Source organism: Podarcis filfolensis (genome assembly GCF_964270895.1).
Source record: "Podarcis filfolensis genome assembly, chromosome: 10".
NCBI lineage: Eukaryota > Metazoa > Chordata > Lepidosauria > Squamata > Lacertidae > Podarcis > Podarcis filfolensis.
The window spans coordinates 56,163,554-56,191,139 of NC_139612.1; the positions used below are offsets into that span (position 1 = coordinate 56,163,554).

Here is a 27,586-nt window from a genome sequence, read left to right on the forward strand (position 1 = left end):
AGGTCTGAGATGAAGGTTAGGATTGGTGTAATAGCTGCAGATGTTACAGAACCCTGCTTTAGCAAGTCATCATATACTATCTTCTGCAGTTTTTTTGGAGAAAGGGAGCAGGGTGGACCTGAGTGTATCTTCAAGGAAAAAGGTGCAAATTTCCCAAATGGTCTGTTTAGTTTTCTCCCTTTTTCAGCTTTCCAACATAACTCTTTCCTGCACCAGTGAAATAGTTCAGGAATAGAAAGCAGACAGATATGTGTACCTAAGAAGCACTGATAAATAGATAGATAAATAGATAGACAGATAGATATCTATATTTTATCTTTCTATCATTTTATCTTATCTATCTAAGGGGTTTAGTCCTAATCCAGAGCTCCTTGCATCTACATTTAGCAAATGACCCCTTCTATCTTTTTCTGTGTTGTTTTTCTGTGTGCCTTTTTAGCAAAGGAATACATTAAGCCCTACATCAGGCCAGTTATGCAGGAGCTGCTGCTTGTTGTTCGGGAGACTGAGAACGATGATCTCACCAATGTAATCCAGAAGCTGATTTGTGAATACAGTCAGGAAGTAGCAACAATTGCTGTTGAAATGACACAGCACCTGGTAAGAGATAGCAGTGCTCTCATACAGAGGAAAACTTCTGATGTTTCTGGTTCCAGGTGATATTGTTGGAATCAAGAATTTATTAAGGGATGTGTAGCTTCCAGCTTTGGCATTGTAAAGACCATTCTGCATGTCTATAAAAATAAGTTTTAAACGACTTGAAAAAATTAATTGAATGCATTTCTCATTTTAACTCAATACAAGGCAGTACATCCTGGAAACTTCCCATGTGTTTTTTCCCATACCACATTAACCCTAAATATTGAAACATTTGTTATACAAATTTTTAAACTGTTTTTTAAAATTATATCCTGGTTTTCAAAAACACTCAACCTGGATTGCTCTATTTTCCCCACCTCACATTCTCAGCTGTTTCCATGCATTTCAGGCAGGTTTATAGTCTGTGGAACTAAGTTCATACATCAAGAGTGGAGAACCTGTGAACCTCCAGGTGTTGTTGGACTCTGTCTCCCTTCACCTCCAGTAAATAGGGCTCATGGTTGAGGATGATGGGAGTCAGAGTCAAACAACACCTGGAGACTCTCAGGTCTTACGCTTAACATGTACACCTCGTCTTCATCCAAAACTGCAACTAGGTCTGAGTACAGTGGTACCTCAGATTACAGATGCTTCAGGTTACAGACTCCGCTAACCCAGAAATAGTACCTCGGGTTAAGAACTTTGCTTCAGGATGAGAACAGAAATCGTGCGGCGGCAGCGGGAGGCCCCATTAGCTAAAGTGGTACCTCAGGTTAAGAACAGTTTCAGGTTAAGAACGGACTTCCAGAACGAATTAAGTTCTTAACCTGAGGTACCACTGTAATTGTCTTTTCTCACATCCCACCTCTCCTCTTTTCTCTCTCTATTGCTAAATATTACTTTGTAAGCTGCTTGGAGCAAGAAACAATCTAGGACACGACAGTGGTACCTTGGTTCTCGAACTTAATCCATTCCAGGAGTCCATTCAACTCCCAAAACTGTTTGAAAACCAAGGTGCGGCTTCCGATTGGCTGCAGGAGCTTCCTGCACTCAAGCGGAAGCTGCGTCAGACATTTGGCTTCCGAAAAACATTCGCAAACCAGAACACTTCCGGGTTTGTGGTGTTCAGGTGCCGATTTGTTCGATAACTAAGCTGTTCAAAAACCAATGTACCACTGTATAAGGTTTAGTTTAGTTTAGTTTAGGTATATGTCACTTTTCCACTGTGAATTGTGCTCCAAGTGCCTCACAACAAGCAACTCGGTGTATCTCAGTGGTAGAGCATCTGCTTTGCATGCTGAAGGTCCCGGGTTCGATCCCTGTCATCTCTAGGTAGTGCCCTGCCTGCAACCCTGGAGAGCTGCTGCCAGTCAGTGTAGATAATACTGAGCTGGATGGGCTACTGGTCTGACTTGGTATAAGACAGCTTCCTATGCTTATTATCAGCATACCAAACATTTGAAACGATATGTATAATTTGTTACAAAACATGTCAATCAATTCACATAAGACCTTATAAGATCAGATAAATAGGATAAGTTCAACAGTACAAAGAAATAATCTATATACAGTGGTACCTCGGGTTACATACGCTTCAGGTTACAGACTCCGCTAACCCAGAAATAGTGCTTCAGGTTAAGAACTTTGCTTTAGGATGAGAACAGAAATCGTGCTCCGGCGGTCCGGCAGCAGCAGGAGGCCCCATTAGCTAAAGTGGTGCTTCAGGTTAAGAACAGTTTCAGGTTAAGAACAGACCTCTGGAACGAATTAAGTACTTAACCCGAGGTACCACTGTACAGAGAAAACTCAAAGTTCGGGATGGGGGCAGGCACAGGGAAGGCTACAAGTTCTAGTCTAGCATTCCAAGGGCAAAGCAGCCTGGCTAAAATGCAGTTTGGGAACTAGATAGTTCACAGCTGGCTCACTCACTAGAGGAGGCCAACACAGCCAGTGGGAAGAGCTGTGGAGGGCAATGATGGTAAGCCCTCTTCCCCAGGCTTCCAGGTGTTCTAACCGCTAGTGCAGGACTTACTGCAAGGTGCTGTGCTCATTGATGGCTTTAATGCATAATAATAATTCATAGTCTCCAAGGATGACCTAATCAGCAGGCTGCTTCTCCATTGTTTTGTGTCTTGATTTCTTTAGGCAGAGATATTTGGGAAAGTTCTCCAAAGTGAAGAATATGAAGAACTGGAGGATAAAACTGTCATGGCTATGGGGATTCTTCACACAATTGATACAATCCTTACTGTCGTGCAAGACCACAAGGAGGTGAGCCTTCTTCATCACTTGTCAACAGGTGGCGCTGTGGGCCTATTCTCCCCCGAAAACTTTGCCTACAGCTTTCAGCCAGTCATAATTTTAAAACAGTTTTAAGTTTAGCTTTTTGTTTTAGGGCAACTGTTCATTTAAACAAAAGCATCCAGTTGTTACTTTCATGCTATAAACAGTCTCTGTCTCTTCTAGATAACTCAACAGTTGGAGAGCATTTGCTTACAGATCATTGGCCTCGTCTTGCAGAAGCACGTAATAGGTAAATTTAAAAAGCTGACCTTCTAGAAAATATTGCCAGATTATTTGTTTGTGCTTGTATTGCAGAGAACTAAAAGCCAGTCTTGAATTAGGTATTAGAATATAGTACATCCTCTTATTCCAGCCAGCCTTTGCCAATCAGGTGCCCTCCAGATGTTTTGGCCTGGATTGGTGAAGGCTGCCTTAACAACTTTTTTTCTCTGCTATCCACTTCAGTTTAGGCATAAATAAGTCACCTGTTATGAATTTACTTTTGTTGCACATTAGATATATAGATTGCTTTCTGTAGTGCGAATTGGAAGGCCAATGGAACAACATTCAATTCAGTTCTAGACATACCTGGGGAATTGACAGTGGGGCACACAATGGGAGGATAGTATTGTAATGCCCAGGTTCAAATTGCACTAAATGTGCAGTTTTGTTTAAGCCCTGAATCAAGTCTATGTAGTGCTGGTTGATAGATTCCTTACCGTCACACCTTCAGGTGAACTGGCAAGCTTGCTGTCAGTATACCGCAAGGAAGACATGATTGCAAAACATGTTTTCTGGTTAAATTTGCTGTATAAAGGATTGATAATGGTGTGAATCTTTGCAGTTTGTGTGGGATTTGCAAACTTTTATTTTCAGACCTCATCAGATCTGCGGGGGTTTCCCTTTCAGAGTTCTATGAAGAAATCCTCTCTCTAGCATACAGCTTGACGTGCCATCTTATTTCACCTCAAATGTGGCAGCTTCTGGGTGTCTTATATGAAGTATTTCAACAGGATTGCTTTGAGTACTTTGCAGGTAATGAGCTCTGTAGTGTGTTCTGAAAGGGGATTGACTGATGTTATAATAACCTGAGAGACTGGAGCAGTAGATCTGTTCAAGTAACTCGATTTGAAGTATTATGTTGGCTAGCAGTAGTTCAGGAAGCTATGATGGAGTGTATCAATTGTCAATTTGTCTCAGCTGAGTGAAAACAAGCTTGCATTGTTCCTCAGTGCTATAGATTCAGAGCTGCATGTGCACAGGATAGCCTTATGCAGAGTGGTGTGCACTTAAATTGGGCTGTGGCAATCCAGTTTCTGAGACCTATATAAACTCTGCATATTGAGTAAATTTGCACATTTCCTCCTTCCGCCGTGCAGCTGGCTTCAGGGATTGCCAACACACTTCTGGCATTTCTTTGGAGCCCTAGGAACTTTGTTTCCCACCCACCCCCCTTTAACTTATGTATGTGTTTATAGTGCTTGTTAACATGTACTATGCAAGGAAAACAACTCTACAATGCTAACCTTACTTTTGCTCTCAAGCTTAACTGTTTTGCTTGCCTCTGTTTAGATATGATGCCTCTCTTGCACAACTATGTCACTGTTGATACCGATACGTTACTGTCAAATCCCAAAAATTTAGAGATAATTTACACCATGTGTAAAAAGGTAAGTATTGCCATTGTTCATACCTTTACCAACTAAGTATCAAAAATGACTATGGAAAAGTGACCGAAAAATGTAGCACTGGGTGAAATGTAAAGGTCACAAGTAGTCCTGTTTAGACCCGCATTTAAAATACATTATTGGCTTGCTTCCCTTCAGCAGACTTCAAATTCAGGGTCTGAGGGTCATGCCTGCATGTTACTCTGACAGGATGAGTGTAGTTACTTATACCCACTGATTTTGGACATGGTATGACTTTCTAAAAAAACAGGATTTTTCTGCCCATGCCATATGTTGGATCCTCTTCCAATTCTGTTATTTCTTTCACTTAGGTTCATAGCACATCAGCATGCAAGACACCCGCTTTACAACTAGAAACGATGTATACCCTACACAAAAACATATGCTAGAATACTGTAAATGTGTTTGTCTTTTAAATACATGAGCTGTACCAGCAAACAGGGCAAACACTTATTCTGTTCTTGAATATTTAGTTTCGGTTGCTCTTCCTAATGTGCTTGTTCTGGGAAAAGTCCTGCAGAGGATTAGTAGAATTGCCTTTCTCTAGTAGAGGGCCATGCTTTGGCTCAGTTTGCTTGAGCAACACGGAGCTTTTTGCTCTGCCATGCATCCACTTTGCTTTTAGCATGCCGAGGTCTGAACACTTGAGGTAGATCTGCTGGGATTGACAGCTGTGTGTTGCGTGCAGGCTTTGTACTAAATGGCCTTTTGGCCTATTCTAGCTCTATGAATCTGACAGTGAGACTTGAAAACAGAATAACAGATGTGAGCTCTCTTGCTTTTTGCTCACTGAGCCTGTTGAGCATAATGTTTTGAGAACTCTTAATTCACATACGGATTCAGACCACAATGTTCAAGATTCTACCCTGTTTTTGAAGGCTGGGGATCAATTTCAGTTAGTGCCACTTAACTCCACGGAAAGGAATAAAAGTGCCAATACTAAGACTCCCATTATGGGAACACCTAAAAATCGTTACCGTTCAGATTTATTCTTTATCCCTTATTTCTATGTAAGCTCGTATGATTAGCACCTCTGTTTTTTTGTCTGCTCTTCTCTTGTTATCCAGTTATGTTGGATGCCTTGCTGATTATTCAGATAAGAGGTCATACTGTATTGGAAAATACGTTTCTCAGTTTCCATTTACACCCTGAGCAAACATGTCCTGTTTGGGCATGTTTAGTGTCAACTGTCTTCTCAGTAATTTGTTCATGGTTTTGTTGCTAGGTATTAACTGGTGATGCAGGAGAAGATGCCGAATGCCATGCAGCCAAGCTCTTAGAGGTCATTATTCTGCAGTGCAAAGGGAGGGGTATTGACCAGGTAATCATAGAATCATAGAGTGGCATACAGTTTTTCCTTTGCTGATGATCATTAGATGGAACTAGCTTGAGACAGGTCTAGTCTGTGCTTGGAGGAATGGTCTGTTTGGCCTAGGTAATTTTTATACTGTAGTGCTGGGCTAGGTGTCACTTTGATTCAGCATGACAGATGGGGCAAAACATGGCTACCTTGGCAAGGAATTCTACAGTCTAGACATAATCACTGAGAAGGCCCCCTCTCCAGTCCCAAGAGGGCCTCCACGGAATACCTTAGTAAGCAAGCATGTCTTAGTAAGCAAGCTTGAATTCTTGCAGTATTGATCCAGAGCAGTATTCCAACTAATAGTTAGCAGAGTAAAAATTTAAACATGTTGCAGGATTCCCAAACAATAGACCAGAGGCCATTAATATTTCATACAGCAGAGCTTTACTGCTGCTGAAGGCAAATGAGCATAATGGTCACAAATCCAATACATTCAGGACTGGCACTGTCCATAAGAAATCCAGTTGCACCAGACTTAGATAACTTAAACTTACAATAACTTATAATAAGACTAAACCTTAACACTAAGCATACTATATACAGAACACCACACCAGAAAGAAAGAGAGTTAGAATAGAGTGAAACCCAGGCCCCTTCTGGCCTTATTATTTTAGTCAGCATGACCTTGACAGGAAGAGATAACAGGACTTGTTTAAGCCAGCTGTACTCAGCTTCCCAAACATCAGAAACCTTCTGCTTGTTTCTTTCACACAGAGAGGCTTCCAGAACCCTCTTGAACTAATTAGAATAGGAAAGATCTCTACACATCAGATCAATACTTTCTGTACCAAGAAACTGACAGGCAGTCCTTTAGATATACCAGTCCCAAACCATAAAGGCTTTTCAAGGTCACCACCAGCCCTTTTGCCAGTCTGTTCCTTCAGTCAGACGGCCACCTGCTGCCCACTGCTCTGGGTAGGGAGGGTGAAAGGGGTGTGAGCTGCATGGGAACCTTGTGCATTGCCACCTTTCCCTGTTGGCAGCTGACAAAATTGGGCAAGAGGAGAATAGCGGGGATGTTGAGGGGGTGAAGTGGGGTCATGGTGGGATGCCAAAGGAGAAGAGAAAAAAGGAGGAAATCTGGGGAAGCAGATAAAGGAAAAGGTTGAACAAGGGGTTGGGGGAGGTTGGAGGCTTCCCCTCCAAAGCACCCTTCATCTATCATAGGATCATACCTTTGACCGCCAGGTGTAGCTGAACTCCATAGCCCCCACAAGCATGGCCAATGGGTGTTCCCCACACCTACTCTATCAAATTGAGAAGTTACAATCTGATGGTGAGAATTTAACCACCAGATGGCGCTCCGGGTGCTTAAAAATATTTCAATAAAAAATTGCCTCTGCTTCTCTGGCCTTCTGCTTCCAAAATTGATTGCCAACGTTCTGGCAGTAGCTCTTCTGCTTTGTACATTGCACAAGTATTTGATGGTATCATTCAGCTGGTGGTTAGGTGGGACATATATATTATGGGCTACAAGCTATCTCAAGAGAAGTGACCGGTATAAATTATGCATATTTAGCAGAGTTGCATATTTTTTCTTATTTTGCATACTCCCAGGGAACAACAAAGAGCTTCATAGGGTAGCGAAGCTTTGCTTCCTGACAACTGGAAATTTTGTTCAGCAGTTTCTTTAGCTTCCTGAGATTTCATCAGGCATAGTTCCCATTTCTTCAGTAATCGCTGGACTGAAAAAAAGAAAGAGCCGACTTTAAAAAGAAAGAGCCGAGATTCTTAGGAAGCAGTATTCTAGAGCCAGTATCTCATTATATAGTTTTATAACATAATTTCCCCTTCGTTGCATGCTTGTGAGGGAGCAATGGGGAAACCTGTGGCCCTCCAGGTGTTGCTGGGATCCAGTTCTCATCAGCTGCAGCCAGCATGATCAATGGTCAGAGGTGATGGGAACTGTGGTCCAGCATAACCAGGAGGGCCACAGGTTCCCTGACCCTTATTCTAAGGAAAGGTAATTCTAATTGTAAGTTAAAGCCTTTTAATGCCTGGAACTTTCTCTGAACATATTTCATTTCTCCACTTTCCCTTTGCTTCCTCTACCCCATGTCTCTCCTGTTTTTCTATCCTCAGTGCATCCCGCTCTTTGTAGAAGCTGTCCTAGAGCGCTTAACGCGAGGGGTTAAAACCAGCGAGCTCCGCACCATGTGTCTCCAGGTGGCTATTGCGGCCCTTTACTACAACCCTGATCTCCTTTTGCACACTTTAGAGAACATCAGATTTCCTCACAACCCAGAGCCCATCACTGCACAGTTCATAAACCAGTGGATGAATGATACAGATTGTTTCCTTGGGTAGGTGTCCGGTGGTTTTTCTTTTTTCTTTTTTAAAAGCTTAGGGCTTCTTGGAAAGTGACTTTTTATTTTGGTTTGCGTAGAGGGTCCAGGAAAGTATCAAAACCTGTGTGGAGGGAGGATTTTCCTTGACCTTCCCCACCAACTGCAGCTCCAAATTGTACATTGATATATTTTTCACAACAAAGAAAATCTATTTGGCTTATTTTTTTTAAATATCATATCCTCCAATCGTTTTGTTTTATACACACACACACTTTATCTCCGTTATGTTAAGAAGACTCCACGTCAGCCATAGAAATCCTCAGAAATTACTAACTGGCAAGAAGAAATAATACTAGCCATGCTATGTTTGCTTGGTATAGATGATATAGATATAGATATCTAAGATTGGTTCCCAAAGCAGCTTACAATGAAAATCCATACCAAATTGCAATTATAATTAGGGATATGTTACAGGTAGGTAGCCGTGTTGGTCTGCCGTAGTCGAAACAAAATAAAATTCCTTCCAGTAGCACCTTAGAGACCAACTAAGTTTGTCACTTCTTCTGAAGAAGTGTGCATGCACATGAAAGCTCATACCAATGACAAACTTAGTTGGTCTCTAAGGTGCTACTGGAAGGAATTTTTTTATTTTGTTTCAATTAGGGATATGTCACTGTGCAGAAGAGGGAAGATGCTTTTAGCCTCTGGCTGTTGGTGGTATCATCTTGATTCCAGGCTGTTCTTTCCAGGGGACATACAGGCAGGCTTGGTTGCTGGCTGATAGTAAAGGTGATCACACACCCCCTGCAACGTCTTCTAATAGTGCCTGAATGGGTGGGGTGGGGGTATTTCAGACAAACCTCCTAAATGAGAAAGGCAAAATTATATTGTGGAAATGATCAGAGGGGGCAATTGCAGTGGAAGTTTTACTGTTCTTTAAAATTGGCAGCTTTTTAAAGAAAAAGAGAGAGATGTCCCATCCCCATAGTTGAAAGCCGATTCCTTCTAAAACCATTTTGGATACCCCCCCCCCACAACAAACAGCTTCCATACCCCAATTCCCCACTTGCGAATGAGGTGGCAAATTATAAGTCCCCTTCCCTCATCCCAAAATCATTTTTGGGGTTGAATCTCACCCCTGAAGTGAAAGTGAAACAGCAGCCTCCAATTCACCATTTGCAAATGGCTTTTTGACCCCCCCCCAAAAAAAATCATAGGCTTTAAGAAGCTCATGTTTTCCCTCTCAGTGCATGTAGCATGTGCCTCCCAATTCTGTCTTAATGGGTGTATAGAAGTCATTTGCTGTATATAGAGTCCGGAGTTTTAAAATGTTGTGCTCCCCACATGCAGCATCTGTGTGAGTAAGGGATTTTTCACAACCTGTGCGTGGCAACATTTATACTGAGCTGTAGATTTCTTAACAATAAGGAATTTCAGATCATACTTGAATCTGTTGTGTTGCTGAATTTTGTTGTGTTTGGAAGTCATTTTCTGTGGACAATTAGGATGAACAGTAACAGACAGTTGTCCTTTAAGGCTGAGGAGGAAACATTTAACAAGAACCGGAAGCCATTTACTGTGGCTGTCTTGACATCTTGTAATATTCGTTCTTTTTTTTTTTAAAATAATATTTATTGAAGTTTCCAAAATACAGAAAGAGAAGAAAAGAAATTATGAAGATACATTCAGAACCTTATTTTCAAACATCCACTTTCTGGGACTCCCCCCTTCCCCCACCCCTACCGTATTCCCCTTTCATATTGTTGTTTCCACAAGTTCTATTTCTGATTTAAAGCACAATTTATATACCCCATTGTTCAAATTTAAATTTATACAAACCTTATGCAACACCCTTGATAAAAAAAAAAGCAAAAGATCTCTCCCCATAGCCCACCCCCTTTTCTTTCCACAATGTCCCCCTTTTTTCCCATTAAAGTAAAAGCACACAGAATAAAAGTATAAAAAAATAAAAAATATATTAGAAAAAAGAAAACCAATTCAGAAAATAGTTGCAAGCCTTTGGATTCTAATTCTCCCTCCCCTTCCCCGGTTTAATTTCCCTTATCCTCCAATCTATGTTTCCAGCCTGGAAATCTTAAGTCCATCAATCCCATTTTTCCCCCAACTCCTTGCAGAATTATTTCCCATTTCTAGGATTACTTTCTTTAAAAATTAATTCCTAAATCTTTAAAAATGTCAAATTATAAAATTCCCCCCATTGTTCTTTCAAGGTTATAGTCCAGCTTCCTCTTGTTCCGCTGCTAAAACTTTCTTATTCAGAAGTTTAGTAACTCTACATGGGTTGTTGTTATTCAGGAACAAAAACTTGCGTTCAGTCCCTTCCTTCTTCAGTAAGGTATTCTGTTGTCTCCTTTTAGTCTAAACACCCTGTAGACAAGATTCAGTTTCCGTTTTGCAGCTTTCCCAGGAGATAACCAGTTCTGTGAAATTCCGGAGTGTTGTATTTTTCCCGGCTTACGCCCATCTTTGTAATGTCCCGAAACTCCTCTAGGGGGGTTGTTGTAACTTTGTTTCCAAAAATCCGATTGTTCTCCGTATTTTCGCCATTTTGTATTCAAGTCTTAACAAATTATATCAAGTTGTAACAAATTTGACCAGCAAGGTCCTTGTAATAAAATCCTCTTTAATATTCCGACTTTGACAGCTACTTTGACAGCTGTCAAAATCACCGGCTCTTTTCACCAGGCTCACTCCTCAATCGCCCCGGTTCCCAGGGAGGGGGGTGCATTTTCCTTCTCCTTCAATTCTTCCTCCAGCACAATTCTTGTACTTTCCCATCATGGAATTCTTAATTTAGCAAAGATACCGTTCTTTTTGGGCCTTGGCTTCCCAATCCTTGTTTTAAAATGTCTACAATAGGGAGGGGGACTGACTTCCTTTTTAGATCCCCCCCCGCTCGTCTCAAATCCCAAAAATTTTTCTTCTTTTAAACCCGATTTCCAATTTACTCACGGGTTGTTGTTAAAAGTCCAAATTCTCAATGGAAGAAGTCAGCGCTCTCCGCCGGATGGCATGCGGCTTCGCTCGGCAGGGATGGCAGAGGACTCAAAGCACCACGCTTCTCCCCGGCACCCGATCCGTAGCCTTTAAAAAGGCTCCTTCACGAGTCGGGAGGGCGCTAGCGGTGCTAGCCGAGTCTCCAAGTCCACGGCCCCCGTGGCCGTGGTTTCTAAGGGTCCCCGCATCGCCGGTGCGGTAAAACCCAGCCCCTGCCGAGCCGGCTCCCTCCGGAGCTCGGAGGGAGTCCGCCATTCGGCGATGGCGCCAACCCGGAAGTCCTCTGTAATATTCGTTCTTGTCTTGGAGTCGATGTTATGTAACTGCAAAGAATTACAGTGTCTCATAAATGCAGTTTTAACATGACATTTACAGCTCTAGTGAGTGCGTTGTAAAAGGGCTTTATTACATTCTGTGGTTAGGGGAGCTATCCAGCTTTCAAAGGTGCATCAGCGGCAGAATGTAACTCTTTAGTATATATTTTAAAATAAAAAGGCTTTTTGTCCTGTTGTGCCAATTAAAAAACAGAAGACTCTTCATTCAGTTTTTTGCTTCTAAGACTTTCCCCCTTAGGCAATGGTTACATCATGACCAATTTATCTAAGGCTAAGGGGCAAGAGTGGACAACTTATTTGGCACTAAGGGCCTAGTTTTTGCCATCATATTCTTCATCTCATTATTAAGATTAGAAACTTGTTTTAAAATTTAAAACTGAGATTTTCCGGAATTCAACAAACATCCAAGAGCAGAAGACCTTGGCTTAGCTAGCAAATGCAGACAGTGGCTAATTCTGCATTTGAACCTCATGTACTTTCTGCATTCTATACTGCTGCCACCTTGTGTGTAGGAAGGAAGCTATGTTCCTGCACTGCATGGGGCTGGACTAGATGACCCTCGTGTTCCCTTCCAACTCCACAATTCTATGATTCTAAGAACTTACACTGTGTCTGTTGGTCCATCTAGCTCAGTACTGTCTACACTGACAGTCAGCATAAACATTACTGAGCTAGATGGAGCAATGGTCTAAGCATCTCCCTGTGTTCCTGTTTTATTTTAAATATTATTGTTTTAGCGCTTTGGTGTTTGTCCCCTTTGGTTCCTTTGGTAGACTGGGTGGGACATAAATTTAATAAATAATACAAATAACGATGATGGGGATTTTCTAGTCCAGCCACATCTATCCTTATTCCCTATCCTTCCTCTATAGAAATGTCTCCTAAAGAAGGGAGACCAAAGACATGGATATTTCATGCTATGCTCATTCAAACCTTGCAAGCTTGAAGCTCTCTTGGTTCCTGTTCTGTGATCTCCCTCTCACTAAAGGCCCATTTTGAGTTACCCTCATGGTCTTGAAAATATATTTTCCCCTTCACAGTGAATCCTCTTGTGAGTTACTTGAAGGATATTCTTAACAATTTTGTTTCTTAAAAAATATGTTGAGCCCAGTTGGAACATTAATTTAAGGTAGAGGCACATGCTTTGAATACTGATAACACTTTTCAATAAAAGGAGCATCCCAAGTCTTTGAGGTAAAAAAATCTCCCTTCCCTCCCCCCGCCCTCTCCCTTCTCCCCTCCAAATATTTCACTGTTTATTGCTCCTATTTGCAGTGGTCCGTCTGCCAATTTTCATTCTGTACGAGAGTGCTCTTCAGCCCAATTGAGATTAATTTTTCTGTCAGATTTATAGTTGGTCCCACGTCATTATAATTCTCCAGAGGGCAGGGCATCTGCTTCATTAGTAATCGCATGTGTTTGTTTAGCAGCGGACTCTTTGCAAATTATTATTCTTGGGCGGGGGGAAACTTTGGATAATAACTGGCTATGCCGTTTTACAGGGATGTAACAGCACTTCTGTGCCCAGGAAAGACTCTAAAATCTGTGCCACGTTTTTTCATTCCATTTTGTGTGTGTACAGCCTTTTCAGTTCTTTTCAAATCGTATTATTTTGTATTATTTCAAACCATAAATGGTCTCTTTTGTTAGTGTCAGGGGCCACATGATAGGACCACCTTGGACACCTTTGGATACAAGGTGGAGTATGCACTTACTAAAATGTTTAAATGATGAGCAGGGTCGGCCCACCCATGAGGCAAGGTGAGGCGACCGCCTCAGGTGGAAGGATCCGCAGGGGCAGCAGATCCAGTCTCCAAGGAACACATCACCCTGCTGCTGCCGCCCCTGCCCCAGTGGCAGCAACAGTTGTGGTGAGCTCCTTGGAGATGGGAATTGCTGTCTCCTCAGCATCCGTACTCCAGTGCCAGCTCTACAGTGACTTCTTGGCAAATATAAGGCACTGCTGGTCTCCTCCCACCCTTGTTCCCATTGTAGAACTTCACTTACCCCTTCTTCCCTGGAGGGGGCAGCATTTTGTGGTTTGCCTCAGGTGTCAAAATGTCTTGGGCCGGCCCTGATAATGAATTTCCCACACAGTCAAAAGAGCAAACAACTCTTCTTTTTCCTCAAACCCTGCTCCGCCCTCCTACTCCAAACAGGTGACTGCACATTGTCACCCTCCTCTGACTGTTTGCTTGTTTCTGTGTGGTGACCAATACGTAGACCCCCCTGTCATGCCGTTCTGCAGCATGAAAATTTAAATGCATGATGTAAATGAGAAACTTAATTGGAGTTCTACTATGGCTGCCACTTCGAATCTTTTGGCTGATGTTTGGGATTTTCTTCTTCTAGCTCCCGTCTGAATTTTGCTTCAGGAATTCCTGCATCTGGTGAATTTTTAAATACATAATTTAAAGTTATGTTCATTCCCGTTAAACAGTGTCTATAAAAAAAAGAAAGGAAAAGCAGTATTGGGCCTATGTAAGGGAAGCATCCTCGTAAGGGTTGTCCTCATCTACTACCCAAGATCTGGTTTTAAATTGTGCGACTATAAATTGTTGTAATGTGGTCTGAGATCTCACCGTAAAGGGCGTTTAAATCAGCCTATAATAAATAAAAATGGGAGATTCTCACTCATTTGTGTGTATGTGTGTTTAGCCTCCATGACAGGAAGATGTGCATCATAGGGCTGAGCATTTTGATGGGGCTGCCCAACCGACCTCCCGCAGTAGATGCCGTGGCTGCTCAGATTGTTCCGTCGGTCCTCCTTCTGTTCCTGGGACTGAAACAACTGTGTGCCACCAGGCAGCATACGGAACATGAAGAACATGCTAAATCTGAAAAGAATGAGGCAGAAGATAATGGTAAAATAATTAATATACATGTCTGCATTTCAGTGGAGAGGGCAGGGGAGAGATGGTTGCTATAGCAATACTGTTTCATCAGCTATCATTTTTCTATTTGTTACTAGCAAAAATACCTGTCATAATGTCTTTCAGCTTCCTTGAGAGGGAGGGACTGCATATTTCAAAAAATTCAGAAGTACTTTACATTCCCATATTGTGTTGCAGAATAACCCTCTCTGAGAATTGGGCCACCTCCTAGAAGGATGATGGTCAGCAGTTAAATGTTTGCCTGAGTGTAGTTCTTTCCTTATTCTACATAGGTGAATTGCAATCGCTCATTTATGGGACAGCACTGGGGCCAGTTGTTCAGGAAATTTAGAATATTTTTTGCCTCCCCCCCCAAGTGCCCCATTAAATCCTGAATATATTGTGACATGCCTTCTATTAAAAATAAACTTTTTAACAGAAGAGATTCCAAGTGATGAAGAGGAGGCCAATGAAGTCAGCCAGGAGATGCAGGAAAACCATACAGGTGGTGGCGGTGATGCAGGAGATGAAGATGAAGATGATGACGATGACTGGGATGATGATGCACTGGAAGAAACTGCTTTAGAAGGTTTCAGCACCCCTATTGACCTGGATGATGGTGTGGATGAATACCAGTTCTTTACACAGGCACTACTAGGTACACACATCTGAAACCTAGAGCAATAGCAACAAAATCCACAAATGTCTTCTGTCTTCTCGTAGGCTGCAAAGTCTTTGTCAGATTCATTGTTATCTTTGGAGCACAACATTCGGTTAGCTTATTGGCCAACTTTCAGTCCAAAACATGCACTCTGTATCCTACAAGAAACACTAGTTGAACAGAAGATAGTGGAACCCTGCTAAGCTGGAAAACTCTTTGTTTTCTTCTTGCATTTCAGAAAGAGAATCGCAATCTCAAGCTGTTTTTCTGGGAAGGGTTAGCATAGCCTAACCCTGATTTTATTAGCATAGCCTAACTCATAACTTTCTCCCATCATCAGAAGGATCATAGTCAAGTGGTAAAAAAAACATATTTTTATGCCAAATGTCCCAGATTCAGATGTACACAAGTCTATTTTATTCAGGCAGATTGTAATGTTGGCTTTGGCAGTCAGAACTCTGGTTCAAATCCTCTTTGGCCATGACATTCAGATGCTGGCTTTAGGCAACTCTCTCTCAGCCTAACTTACCTCCCTGGATTACAATGGTACCTTGTTTCTCAAATGGCTTACTTGTCGAACAAATTGGCTCCCGAATGCCGCAAACCCAGAAGTAAGTGTTCTAGTGTGCAAATGTTTTTTTGGAAGCTGAACGTTTGACGCAGCTTCCGCTTGAGTGCAGGAAGCTCCTCCAGCCAATCGGAAGCCACACCTTGGTTTTTGAACGGTTTTGGGAGTCAAACAGACTATCGGAACGGATTAAGTTTGAGAGCCAAGGTACAACTGTACTTTGAAAACAAAATGAGTTATCGCTTCATCAGGCGTCCTTGAGATTCTCAGAGCAAGGGCAGGATACAAAGATGATGCTTATTGGGGTGGGATGATTAAAACCAACAAGCTTAGGGAAAGGGCTGTAGCTGAGTGATAGAGCAAGTGTTTTGAAAACAGAAGGTCCCAGACTCAATCTCTGGTATCTCCAGGTAAGGTTAGGAAAAGATCCTTGCCTAAAACCCTGGACAGCCACTGCCAGTCAGCATAGATAATACTGAGCTAGATGGACCAATGGCTTAATATAAGGCAGCTACTTGTCTTCCTAGTTTGTCATCAGAGATAAGTTGCCAAGTATGTCAGTACAGTCTTTGCTCACTGGAACAGGTATTTCAGCTCAATATACTGAAGCCAAAGATAGATTTCTACTTGTGAAAAGGATTGTTTTAATGATAATGGAGGAAGGTTGTGGTGGGTTGTGTATCTGCCTTTTCGTTCTGAAACTTTCTTAAAAGAGAGACCATTATTTCTGTGTTGATAGCGATACAGAGCCGAGATGCAGCCTGGTACCACTTGCTGACAGCACCACTCAGCAATGATCAGAAGACTCAACTGCAGGGCATCTGTGCATTAGCTGAACACCGGAGGAGTTCAGCAGGTGAGTCTGTTTATTTACTCTTTTGCAAGGATGTCTGTAGAAGCATGAATTGTACACTGCACAAATAAGAATTTTAATATTTGCAACCGTGTCAAGTAATTCAAGCTTCCTCAAGTTTAAAACAAAACAAAAACAAGTCTTAATGTTTGTATTATTCTGATTGCACAAAGAGAGAAGCGCATTCAATAGATTTTCTTTGCTTTTGCTCATTGTAAGCAGCCTTTGCGTACTGGATACTCTTTGGAGGAGGGGAGGTATCTTCAGTTCACAAGGGCTTCTATGCTTTTAAGAGAGACAGATAAGTCTTCAGATCTAAAGAGAGAATTCTCACTGGTCTTTATCTTCCCTGTAGAGAAGACGAAGATAGAGAAGTGCCAGGGAACATTTGGTGAGAGAGAAATAGGAGGCAATAAATATGTAACGGACACCGCAGACAGCAGCAGTATGTATAGGATGGAGAAGCGCAACTCAGAGGAAACTGGGCAAGCATAGCTCTTCTTCTGCCCTCCCAACTTTCTCTGTTTCAGTAAGAAAGGACAAAGAAACTTTGGTGAGAGAAGTAGAAATGGAGTTATGCAGCGAGTTTTAAAAGTCCACTGAGATTAAATTACAAAAAAGCATTTGTTGCTTTCTATATATTGCCACTATAAATAAGCTATCAACATAGTTCTTGGAACCATAGCTCAGTGACACAGCACATGCTTCAAATTTAGGCTCTCTGTTTTGTCCCTGGCATCTCCAGTTCAAAGGATTAGATTGGTAGGTAATGATAGGAACCTCTGCTTGCCACTCTAGAGAGCTGCTAGACAAAGTAGATGGCACAGCGCTAGAAGGACCAATGTCCTGACTCAGCATAAAGTAGCTGTCTATGTTCCTTTGTTAGGCCTTGTTAGAGGTCCACTTTACATGGTTAACAATTGTCACTTGGTATGTAGGACCAGTGATCTCTACAGAGAATTAGTTGCACACAAATTGAGTTTAGAGACTCCTTAAACAGTCTCTGCATTACCCATCGTTATTAGGACAGGAAGTTTAACCAAATGAATTATACAGGAATAGATTATTTCTACTTGTATGATACACCTATATATTACCTACTTGTCCGTACAAGCAAACTGTGGAAATTGCAGAGTGGGTGTTTTTCTATTGGGCTCAGTAGTTTTCCCTTTCCACTACAGAATATTACCCATCTCCAGTAGTGGAGGGACAATATAGAGGTATATAAATCTGCAAGATTATTTTGTTCCCCCCGCCTTGGTAGTACTTCAGAAATTTCAATCTTTTAAGAAAATAAATGCATGCATTTTGAAGGAGGTTCATTAGTGCTTTTTAAAAAACATACTTTCTATCTGTCTCTTACACTTATTTCTTTTTAATTCTAGAATCAAAGAGGATAGAGCAGCAAACGGGCTTCACATTTGATAACAAAGGACTGGTCTCTTCATTTAACTTTGGCAATCCTCCAGGGAGCAACTGAAGGAGGAAAAGACGAAAGCTTAAGGGACTCTGCAGAATATTTCATTATTGCATTTTATTAAAACAGCAACACACATTTGTGACTTGTGAGCAGACAAGGGAAGGTAATGGAGTGCTCTGGAAGATGATTTCCCTTTGGGAAAGGCAGTGGTCAACCCTCTTTCCTCTCATTAGGACACTCTTTCTAACCAGCTACTGTAATGTATAAATTCTTGTGGTATTTTTCTAAGTTGTTGGACTGAAGAACGTCTCTGTTCCTGCTCTTCCCAATGAAATGGGGAAGCAGCTGTATGGAATTGGATTGAGTTGCACTTCTCAGGTCTTTGCCATGTGAAATTGAAGGGGTCCTATGGATAACAGTGCCTTCTGTTGTATATGGATTGCCTGAACAAATAATTTTGGAGTGCATAGTGCATTTTTTTATTTTATTTTAAGGAAGGACATTTAATAGGCACACTTCAAATCTTGCTTTCCTCTAGTGAAATCATGGCTGTATTTTGTCAGTCACAAACTTCACACCGTTGGCTACGCAAACCTTTCAGCTTTCCTGAGTTCATCTGTATGTGTCCAGGGTAATAATTTCTCTTGGAGTTATCAAGAATAACCTTTATGTTCACAGCTGTTACCAGAAAGCAGACCTTCCCATGGAAAATATTTCTTTAGATTTCTACTTGGGGTTCATTAATGCCGTGGTTTTCAAACTATCTGCCTTGAGGGAATCCTTTCTGTGTTGCCCTGTCTACCAAGGAACCCATTGTGCATTGCAGTAGGTCCTGGATCATAGCCCTTCTGACTTTTTGAGCCTGGACCTGACATGTTGGGTCTCACTGTTCTCTCTTTCAGGGAAGCTGGTTTGTCAGGCTCAATCTTATTATGAGCCCAAGGTGTCTCCAGAACAGTTTGGAAGCTATTGCTTTTAATGGAGGCATTGTAATTATTTGGGGGGACGTTGGGGGGACGGGACAGTTTGTAGATGTAGCAATGATGTGCCTGGCCTGGCATATTCAGATCTACAACTATCCCATTGCTCTTGTGGATTTATTGATGTATTGGTAATCAAACAGTGGCCTTTGCAAGCAGTGGTTCTTTATATTGTCATCTGTCTTTCACAAGAATGAGGTTTTCCAGCCATGCCTGTGCTGAAAACCTACGCTTTAAATAACTGTTTTTATTGGCTGCATCACTCAGGTTGTATCCAGCAACTGAGTGATCACAAAAATAAATAAATCTTAGGTTTAAAAGGCCAGCCTCCCATAACATCAGAAATGAATCGGAACCAGGCATTGGTGAGCAGAATGTGAGAAAAATGGTCAGGTGGACAGGAGTGGACCAGAACAATGAGCCTATGTTCATATAGCTTACCTTGCATAAAGGGAAGAAGTGTCTAAGAAACCAGGCATCTGATGGAGGCTGGATTGAGTCTCTGGACTACCACTTTCCTATCCCTGGTACTCATTTTCCTTCATCTCCCACTGCCCATTGTTGTAGCATATGTTTCCCATGCCATAATACTGGGTGTTCGTGTCTTTCTCCAGATGTTTGTTACTGAGGGAACTTGGTGTTTGAGCCTTACCAGTTCTCGAGCCACACTTGATGGCTGTATCTAGTGAGAAATTTTCTGTTTGCGTGTTACCAATTAATACAAAATACATGTATGCCAAGTTGATTGTGAAAGACATGTGCAGTGCATATTTCAAGTACAGCTTTCCCTTTTTAAAATACACAAAAGTGACATGTGGGCAAGAACCAAACCACCTTGCTGGTTTGTTTACAAGGGGAAAGCCACATTTGAAGCATGCACGCAACCTTCATAACTGATGCATTGGTACCCAGGCACAAAATATATTGTGAGATGTGGTTTTCAGTGTTCAGGAAAAATGTTGATTCTCTTTCCCAGAACTGTTTCACATAGGTATACCTTGAGGAACACAGGGTTAAGCACTAAGCAAAGATAATGAGTTTTGTATCTTTAGGAAGAAGCATCAAAAATCTGGTTTGAGGGACGAACAACCTGAAGGTGAGGAAAGAGCTTCCTTATGAGATAGCAATGTACTGGGTATTTTTCAAAAACAGCCCCAGCTCTTCATGCCTGTCACATTTAATCACCTAAAGCCATTCATCACTTAAGAAACTGTTAAGGGTTTGAATTAAGACACACATTTCCTTGATTCCCTTGTTCAGTTTGTTCTTAACCTTCCCCTCAACTCTATGTGGCTAGAAGACTAAATTTGTCTACAAATATTGATCGTCTGATGAAAATACAAAATTTGGGATCATTGATAGGTTTGCAGTAAAGGGCTTGGCTTTTTGTGATGGACCACAAGAAGGAACTGGGGTTCTTTCTCTAATTGAAACAGTGAAGACTATTCTGCACAGAGGCAAAGCAGGGTTTGCCACAAAGTGTGCACCAAACAAGGAACTATATCCAGTCGTGGCTTCCTGAACAGCTGACCAGGCCAACAGCCTCTGTCAGTATCAATCAGATTTTACATTACTAAGTGTACATTTAAAACATTTGGTGTGCCTCTAAAAATTCTAAGTTGGCCTAGAGACTCTGAGGAGCTAGAATGCAAATGTCATCTAACTTCTTAACTAATATGCTGAATGTGTGCCTCCTTTTATATTTGTTTTGATTCTTTGATAATTCCGCCCCTTTTCTCCCAAAGTCATTTCCTGTAAATGCTTTAGCCCATTACAGTCAATTTCCTTTGTCTGTTCTGGAATGTGTTGTTATGCAGTTGATCAGGAGACATCTTGCTGGGCAGTATTGGTGTGAGGAGGGGGCAGAGCAAGAGAGATTGAGAGTTTGTTGCTCTTCCCCCCTTTCACAACAGATCTTTGTGCAAATATGTCGGCAAAATAAGCATAATTTCACACATGCAGGAAGGGGATCCACATAGAGCTGACTTTGCTTTCTTTTGAAACATTCATTTAAATATGATTATCTTGGATAAAATATTTGAAGTGTCTTCCAGGATTGTGAGCAGCTCACTGATGACGTGTTTCCTCCCCATATATATGTCTGTCATATTTTTGTATGTTATACAGTGTTATGACAGGCATGACTCAAGAGAGCAGTTCCTTGATCTGAAAGCTTCATGTTGAGGGTGACCATTGGAAATTCTGAAATTTAATGATAAGTTCACATGTACCTGTTCAGTGCTGACTGCATTAACAAGTTCTGGCTTACATTCATGTATCAGAGATAAAACACCACAGATAAAAGCTTCCATATTGGCTTATATCACCCAAAACACAGTGCTGTTCTTCAGCTGAGTCAGTTCACTCTGTGAACTGCTGGTTACCAACCACAATCAAGTGTAGAAAAACCAAGTGATGTACATGTGCATGTGTGAACCAATCTTTGAGGGAATAGAAGTCCTCAAACTGACTCGACAACTGGTGCCAACTTTTACTTGACCTGACAGATCTGTGGATATTCTAGGAAATAAGGGTTTGTACTGTCTAATCTTCTGGAACTGTAAATGTTCTAGGTAAACCTGTTGTTACATTTCGACTCCCCCACCCTGAACAGAAAATAGTTGCCAGCTACCACAACCTCCCCTTTCCCCCTTTCCACTTTTTGAAGGTTGAAACAACTAGCATGACTATCACAACCAAATTAACTCATTAAAACAATGAGGACCATTAAAACCAGGACCATTTTATGCTAAATTTTGAATCGGACTTGTTTTTTTCTTTAGTAGAGCTTTGGTTACTGATAAGGGGGTTGAAATCACCAGCAGAGGGTCTTTCATTGACATATGAGTGTGACCACCCCCTCCCCTTGCTTTTTCTTGTGTAAAAGACCATATGTCATGTTACCTGCATGACCCTTTTCCATCTTTAAATGTTTATTTACCTTTGACTGTTCTTGTAAAAACTTGGAAGTGTTACCCAATATTGTCTTCCCACTACCTCAGGTAACATCAGATGGAATCTGTCACATGGGAGGAGCCCACCACCAGTGTTTTCCTCTTAGAAACTGGGATTGTTCTTCATGGCCACTGTGTAGTCACACACATGGGTTCTGCACTTGTGCACAGCAACATAAGGGATTTTTATTTTTATTTTTGGAGATCTTAAGAAAGCAGGGATGGATGTGATGCTGTTGCTCAAGGGGCAGACAAGTTCCTTCCCACCCTGATCTTTTTCAGTCACATGGCCTCGATTTTTTGGGTATTATCTGAATACTACAAAGGAAGGAGCTATCACAAGGGCTCCCCAGGAAACATGAGAAGGGCCCTGAGATTTGCTGCCGTATAATTTGAATTGATAAGCTTTCTTTAGAATTCTCTCACAAGGACTCAGGTGGGTTATGGCAATAGTGCTTTACCTTTTTTAAACATACACACACATTGTGATTGCAAGTGACACTGAAATGAATATTTATTCAAGACTACTTATAGAGTTTTGGGCCCAAACTAAGGTGTTAGATCTCAGTCCTCCCAAGTCTGCTGAACACTCTAGCTACTGTGCCTAGCTGACTCTTGACTGAAGTTGGGTTGTTTCTGTCCAATGCTGAGCAATACAGAAAGCTGTGTTGAAAGACTTAATCATTCTTGTGCCATTCTGGGCAAGTTCTACATTAGATTTTGTAGCCATTAAATTGTAAGTGGTCAGTGTAACTACTTACAATTAAAGACTGTCTTTCTGAATGGGTCATCCATATAATTCACTCCTTTTTTGCCACTGTCCAGGAGTCTTCTATAGTTAACCATCAAGCCTCAAAGGGTTCGCCCAGGTAACCTATTTATTGAGCATTGATCTTCATTTTGCTTGCAGAAAGGTTATTTGATGTTCACTCTTTATTGAATATTCATTCTGGTTTGTTTGTGGGGACAATCAGTTCACCTCCCTATCACTTTCCTAACTGCAGAAAGTCTTTATTTAAAAGTGGATTGGTTGCACCAGAGCACTTTAATTGCATAAACCTAAATTTCTAATATGTGATTGAATCCTGCCTGCAAAATAGTGGCAGTCCTGGTGGTGACCTACGTAAGTTGTATACAATGACCATTTTCATTATATTCTCCCATGTATGCCATTTACAGCAATTCCTGTAAGAGTCATTCCATGGAAGCAATATTTTTCTCTTGGCAATACCACTCCATTATGAGCCTAAGGACCATCCTTTCTGTGTGTGCTTGTTTACAGGATGACTTGTACTCCCAAGTTCCTCTTTGTCTGAGCGTTGCACTTCAGAGTTTGTTAGACTGTCTTGATTTTGTTCCCCTTTACCTCTGAATGCTGCTTTTAGACTCCAGCTGTACCTGTGTGGTAGTTCATTGCATACAGAGAGCTAAATAAAATTATGGAGCTCTTCATAACGAACAAAGGTGCTGCACCTTGTTCTAGAACTGGTAGAATGTGCTACAGGCTCCCCAGTATTTGAAATCTTCCAAACTGTTTGTTTCAATACAGTGAGAAGTGTTTGGGGAGCCCTTCTTTTGCTTTCTGGGCTTAAGAACTGTCTCATGGGATCAGACCAAAGCCCCATCTACTCTAGTGGGTAGTCATATGCCTCTGAAGTTCATAAGCAAGGCACAAAGGTTTTTTTTTTAAAAGAGATTTCTGTCCTGCTGTTCTACTGCCGATGCAATGTTCAGGGCAGCTCAAAAGCAATTTAAGATCAGAGTGTCATGAAATACAACAAAGGCAGAGACCACATAAAACAGCATATATTTACCAGCCTATGGGGACAAGCAAGCATCCTTAAATAAAGGCCTGCTTTATCACACACTCCAGATTCTGAAAATAACTACAGGCAAATGAAAATAAATGCACAGGCAGGTTTTTGCTAAAAGTTTGTTTTTTAAAAAGCAGGGTCCATTCAGCTTGGATCCATGATCACAGGAAGGAACGCTCCAGGACTTTTTGTTGACAGAACTGATACTTGCTATAACAGCCAAGGGGGAGAAGGGGGTGAGGACCTGATGCTGATGTGAGGAATTATTCAAAGCATCTTTTTGATGCCAGGGATCATTCCTACAATTAAGTTTGTTACACCTAGATTTTGCTTACCATTACAAAAAGTCCCAAAGCAATTTACAACCAAAGTAAAAATGCAATAATAAAAATCACATAAGCATTTCGAAAACTTTTGTCATCAAGAGCTGTGGGTGCGTTTTTGGTGCCAGACACTCCAGATTCTCTACCATATATTTTGCAAAGTTGTTTGTTAGCTCTGCATGTGGACACCTTTTAAGATATCGTAACCAAATGTTGCATGGTGGTTTCTGAGATCAAGGAACAGATTTTCATCCATGTTTGGATACAACTGGATGCCATTTTGAATCAATATGACAGTCTGAACCTTTCCAAGTTGCACTAATTTCAACCACCGATTTCAAAATTGCACTGATTATTTTGGTTCTTTAGAAACTTCACACACACACAGCCCTGCCCTTCAGTATGTGAAGCAGCAATAAGAAGTGTCTTTGGGATTGTTTAGGATGCTGTCTCTTCACTGAGTAACCCAAAGCAGCTGCTTTGGGAGGCATCCTGTGGCAGATGTAATGGAAGCTCTGCTTATCAGTAGGCAAGTATCATAGCTGCACTGTGCATGTAATACCATTCTGACTCTTCCCTGGTTTCGTTAAAAAAACATTTACTCCCCATCCTCTTGCTTCTCTCAACCCAGAGCATGCTCTATTTGAGCATTCTTCCAACCTTGGGTCCCTGGTTGATGTAAGACTACAATTCCCATCACCCCTAACTATAGACTAAGCTGTCTGAGGATGATGGGAGTTGTTGTCCAACAACATCCGGGACCTAAATAAAAAGAGCACCATTATATTCAACGCAGCTGCTGCCCCTGCTTCAGCTCCCTATAACACTGCATCTGGCACTGCTGTGTACAGTAAGGAGCTGGCAAGAGGCTACCACATTTTATGGCTTGTCTCGCTGCTGCTGCATCAAAAAGCAACTCTATTTTTGCCCCCTCTTGCTGATTTAGAACCTGACCCATTTTGTTATTATTGCTGTTATTAAACACTTAAAAGTATCCCAGAGCTGGCCAGGATCTTGCTAATGTGGTTACTGTACAAACATTCAAGGCTGCATTAGCTCTTTTATGCTGATTACTAAGGCTCAGCCACACTTTCTTCCATTTTGGTTTTCTGGTCGAAAACTTACGATTCTGTGGGATATATATATTTCCTTGAAACTTTGTGTGAATACTTATCTCTCCCCCCCCCCCCAATTCTCTTCACTTGGAGCCATCATTTTCCTTCCTGGATTAATTGCCTGGGTGATCCCACTCTATCGGAATATGGAGTGAATGGGATGATGTCAACGAGGCTGCATAAACAATCAGATCTGGCTATGTAATGATGTCTCTGAGGGCAAGTGAAGTCAATTAAGAATGAAAGAACATGTCATTGCAATCTAAATAAATAGGCCGTTGGATTTTGCTTTTATATAAAAAACGAATGCCAAAAAAATTAACTGAGAAAATGGGGGGGGGGGGGGGTAAACATACTGCGAAAACATCTGAAAAACTGGGTAGTTTTTGCCTCAGTCCTGTTTAAGTACTTTTCAGATTAGAATATAAGCTAAGTGGTTTGATTTTAGGAAGGCTCGTCCCTTCCTCTTGTATGAAGAGCTTTTATGCCAAGTCAGACCACTGGTGTGTAGGTCTGTCCGGCCTGACAGCTCCGATGATCCTTAGCATTCCAGGCAACCAAGCTCTACAGATAAATTTGTATTTCAGGGACACACATTTCAGGTCATAGATCACTGGGTGAATATAGAGACTTGCATACAAAGGAACCCAGGTTCAATCCTCAGTTTGTAAGCTGAGCAAAAACGCAAGTGCAGACCCTCCAAGTGTCCCTATTTTCCAGGGACAGTCCCAGATTTACAGAAGCCATCCCAGTTTCTGATATGATCACAGAATGTCCCACTTTTCCTTAAGACCTCCCTATTTTCATCAGAGGGTATAGAGTTATGCAACTCCCGAACCAAGGAGATAAGTAACTATACGACCTTTAGAATACATCTGCAGGCATTCTGTTTTTATATATGTTGGAAGCCACCTAGAGTGGCTGGGACAATCCAGTCAGATGGCTGGGGTTTAAATAATAAATTATGATTATGATTATGATTTACTAGGATGTCCCTATTTTCACCAGAGAAATGCTGGAGGGTATGCAAGTGAAACCAGAGACCTACTGCCAGCCAGTGTAAAACGTGCAGGTCTAGGCAAAGTAATGGTCTGATTTTATGAAAGGCAACTTCCTGTGTTTCATGGAAAATCTTCCCCACTACACATTAGATGAAATTCAAAGGCCTGTTTTTGAAGACACTCTGGATCTAACTTTGATAAGTTCACTGTCTAATTCACTGCAATAGTTAATTGTCCTTTGAGGGTTACTGAGGCCTCCGATATAAAGTGGTATAAAAATTCAAAATATAATATTCTGACACCACAAAAGAAGTTGGTTTCTGCCCAGCCTACAGGAGGGCTAGGGAAACTTCAACCCGAGGGCTGTGTTGGCTTCCAGTGAACACAAGCAATTTGTGGGTGGGGACAGAGGCAAAAGTGGGTGGAGCAATGAATGCAAGTACAGTATTTATTTTAGTACAATAGGCTAGTTTCTACAAATATTCCCACACTTCCCTCTCTTTAATCCAGACAGGCAAGAGGCATTTTCAGAAGAATAAACCCTCAAGGAGGGTGCAAAGAAGAACCTGTTGGGAGTGTGGCTTGGCAGAAGTCCCAAGTGCCAGACAGAAAGGCTTGTGGGGCCGCATTTGGCTCCAAGGCATGAGGTTTCAGCAGGTAATTGGACCTATCCTAATACGTCAGCATTCCACTTTGTCCCAGAGTCTCTTGTGGCTTCTTATGCCCAGCTTGGGTTGATTCAATAGCTATGGTCATTTTATGGATTGGGATAGTCTGGCCACAGTTGTCCATGTTCTGGTGACCTCCCATCTGGACTACTGCAATATGAACCAGACATCATCATCATCATCATCATTTTTATTATTTATACCCTGCACATCTGGCTGGGTTTCCCCAGCCACTCTGGGCTGCTTACAGCATACTGTATAAAAAAAACTGTAGAACATCAGACAATAATTTTTTTCCTAATACAGAGCTGCCTTCAGATGTCTTCTAAAAGTCAGATAGTTGTTTGTCCTTGCAAATAGAGGGCTGCCCTTTGTGAAAAAAGACACATGTGAGGCCACTGTGAGAACAAGATGTTGGAGTAGATGGACCTTTTGCCTGATCCAGCAGGACTTTTTGTATGTTCTTATTAGCTGAGCATGCGTGCACCCTCAGGCATGTCCCAGATTCCATGTGCAATGGCTGAGAAGCGTGGATCCCTCAACAATGTAGAAATGGTTTCACAGACAGAAATGTTGAATGCTGCTGCTGTAAAAGAAAGTAATTACTATGGTTGGTTTCCATTCTGGTTACATTATTAGAAGCAGACAGCACTGACCACATTAATAGACAGCCCCACAAAATTATGATTAACATCCAGCTCATTACTGTGGGAAATAAATGCTTGCATGAATCTAGACTATGGTTACAAAATCCCTTTTCTGACCCAGAAGGCTTTTGCTGGCTTAAGGATAGTCCTTTGTT

General features: G+C 41.5%; 1 protein-coding gene across 4 annotated transcripts in view; it reads left to right on the plus strand.

The window, feature by feature from the left end:
* Positions 1–23,326, plus strand: part of IPO8 (importin 8) — a 41,066-nt gene extending 17,740 nt beyond the window's left edge. For 2 of the 4 annotated variants that reach the window (XM_083572278.1, XM_083572277.1), the window contains exons 15-25: positions 440–600; positions 2,725–2,850; positions 3,046–3,112; positions 3,772–3,897; positions 4,435–4,532; positions 5,776–5,871; positions 7,996–8,216; positions 14,213–14,418; positions 14,867–15,085; positions 16,396–16,512; positions 17,895–23,326. In XM_083572278.1, coding sequence (XP_083428404.1) covers positions 440–600; positions 2,725–2,850; positions 3,046–3,112; positions 3,772–3,897; positions 4,435–4,532; positions 5,776–5,871; positions 7,996–8,216; positions 14,213–14,418; positions 14,867–15,085; positions 16,396–16,512; positions 17,895–17,989 — 1,532 coding nt within the window. In that variant the 3' untranslated portion in view covers positions 17,990–23,326. Of the gene's footprint in view, positions 1–439; positions 601–2,724; positions 2,851–3,045; positions 3,113–3,738; positions 3,898–4,434; positions 4,533–5,775; positions 5,872–7,995; positions 8,217–14,212; positions 14,419–14,866; positions 15,086–16,395; positions 16,513–17,894 lie in introns of all 4 variants that reach the window. The other 2 variants (XM_083572276.1, XM_083572275.1) reach the window with 1 other exon arrangement.
* Positions 23,327–27,586: the final 4,260 nt, after the last annotated feature.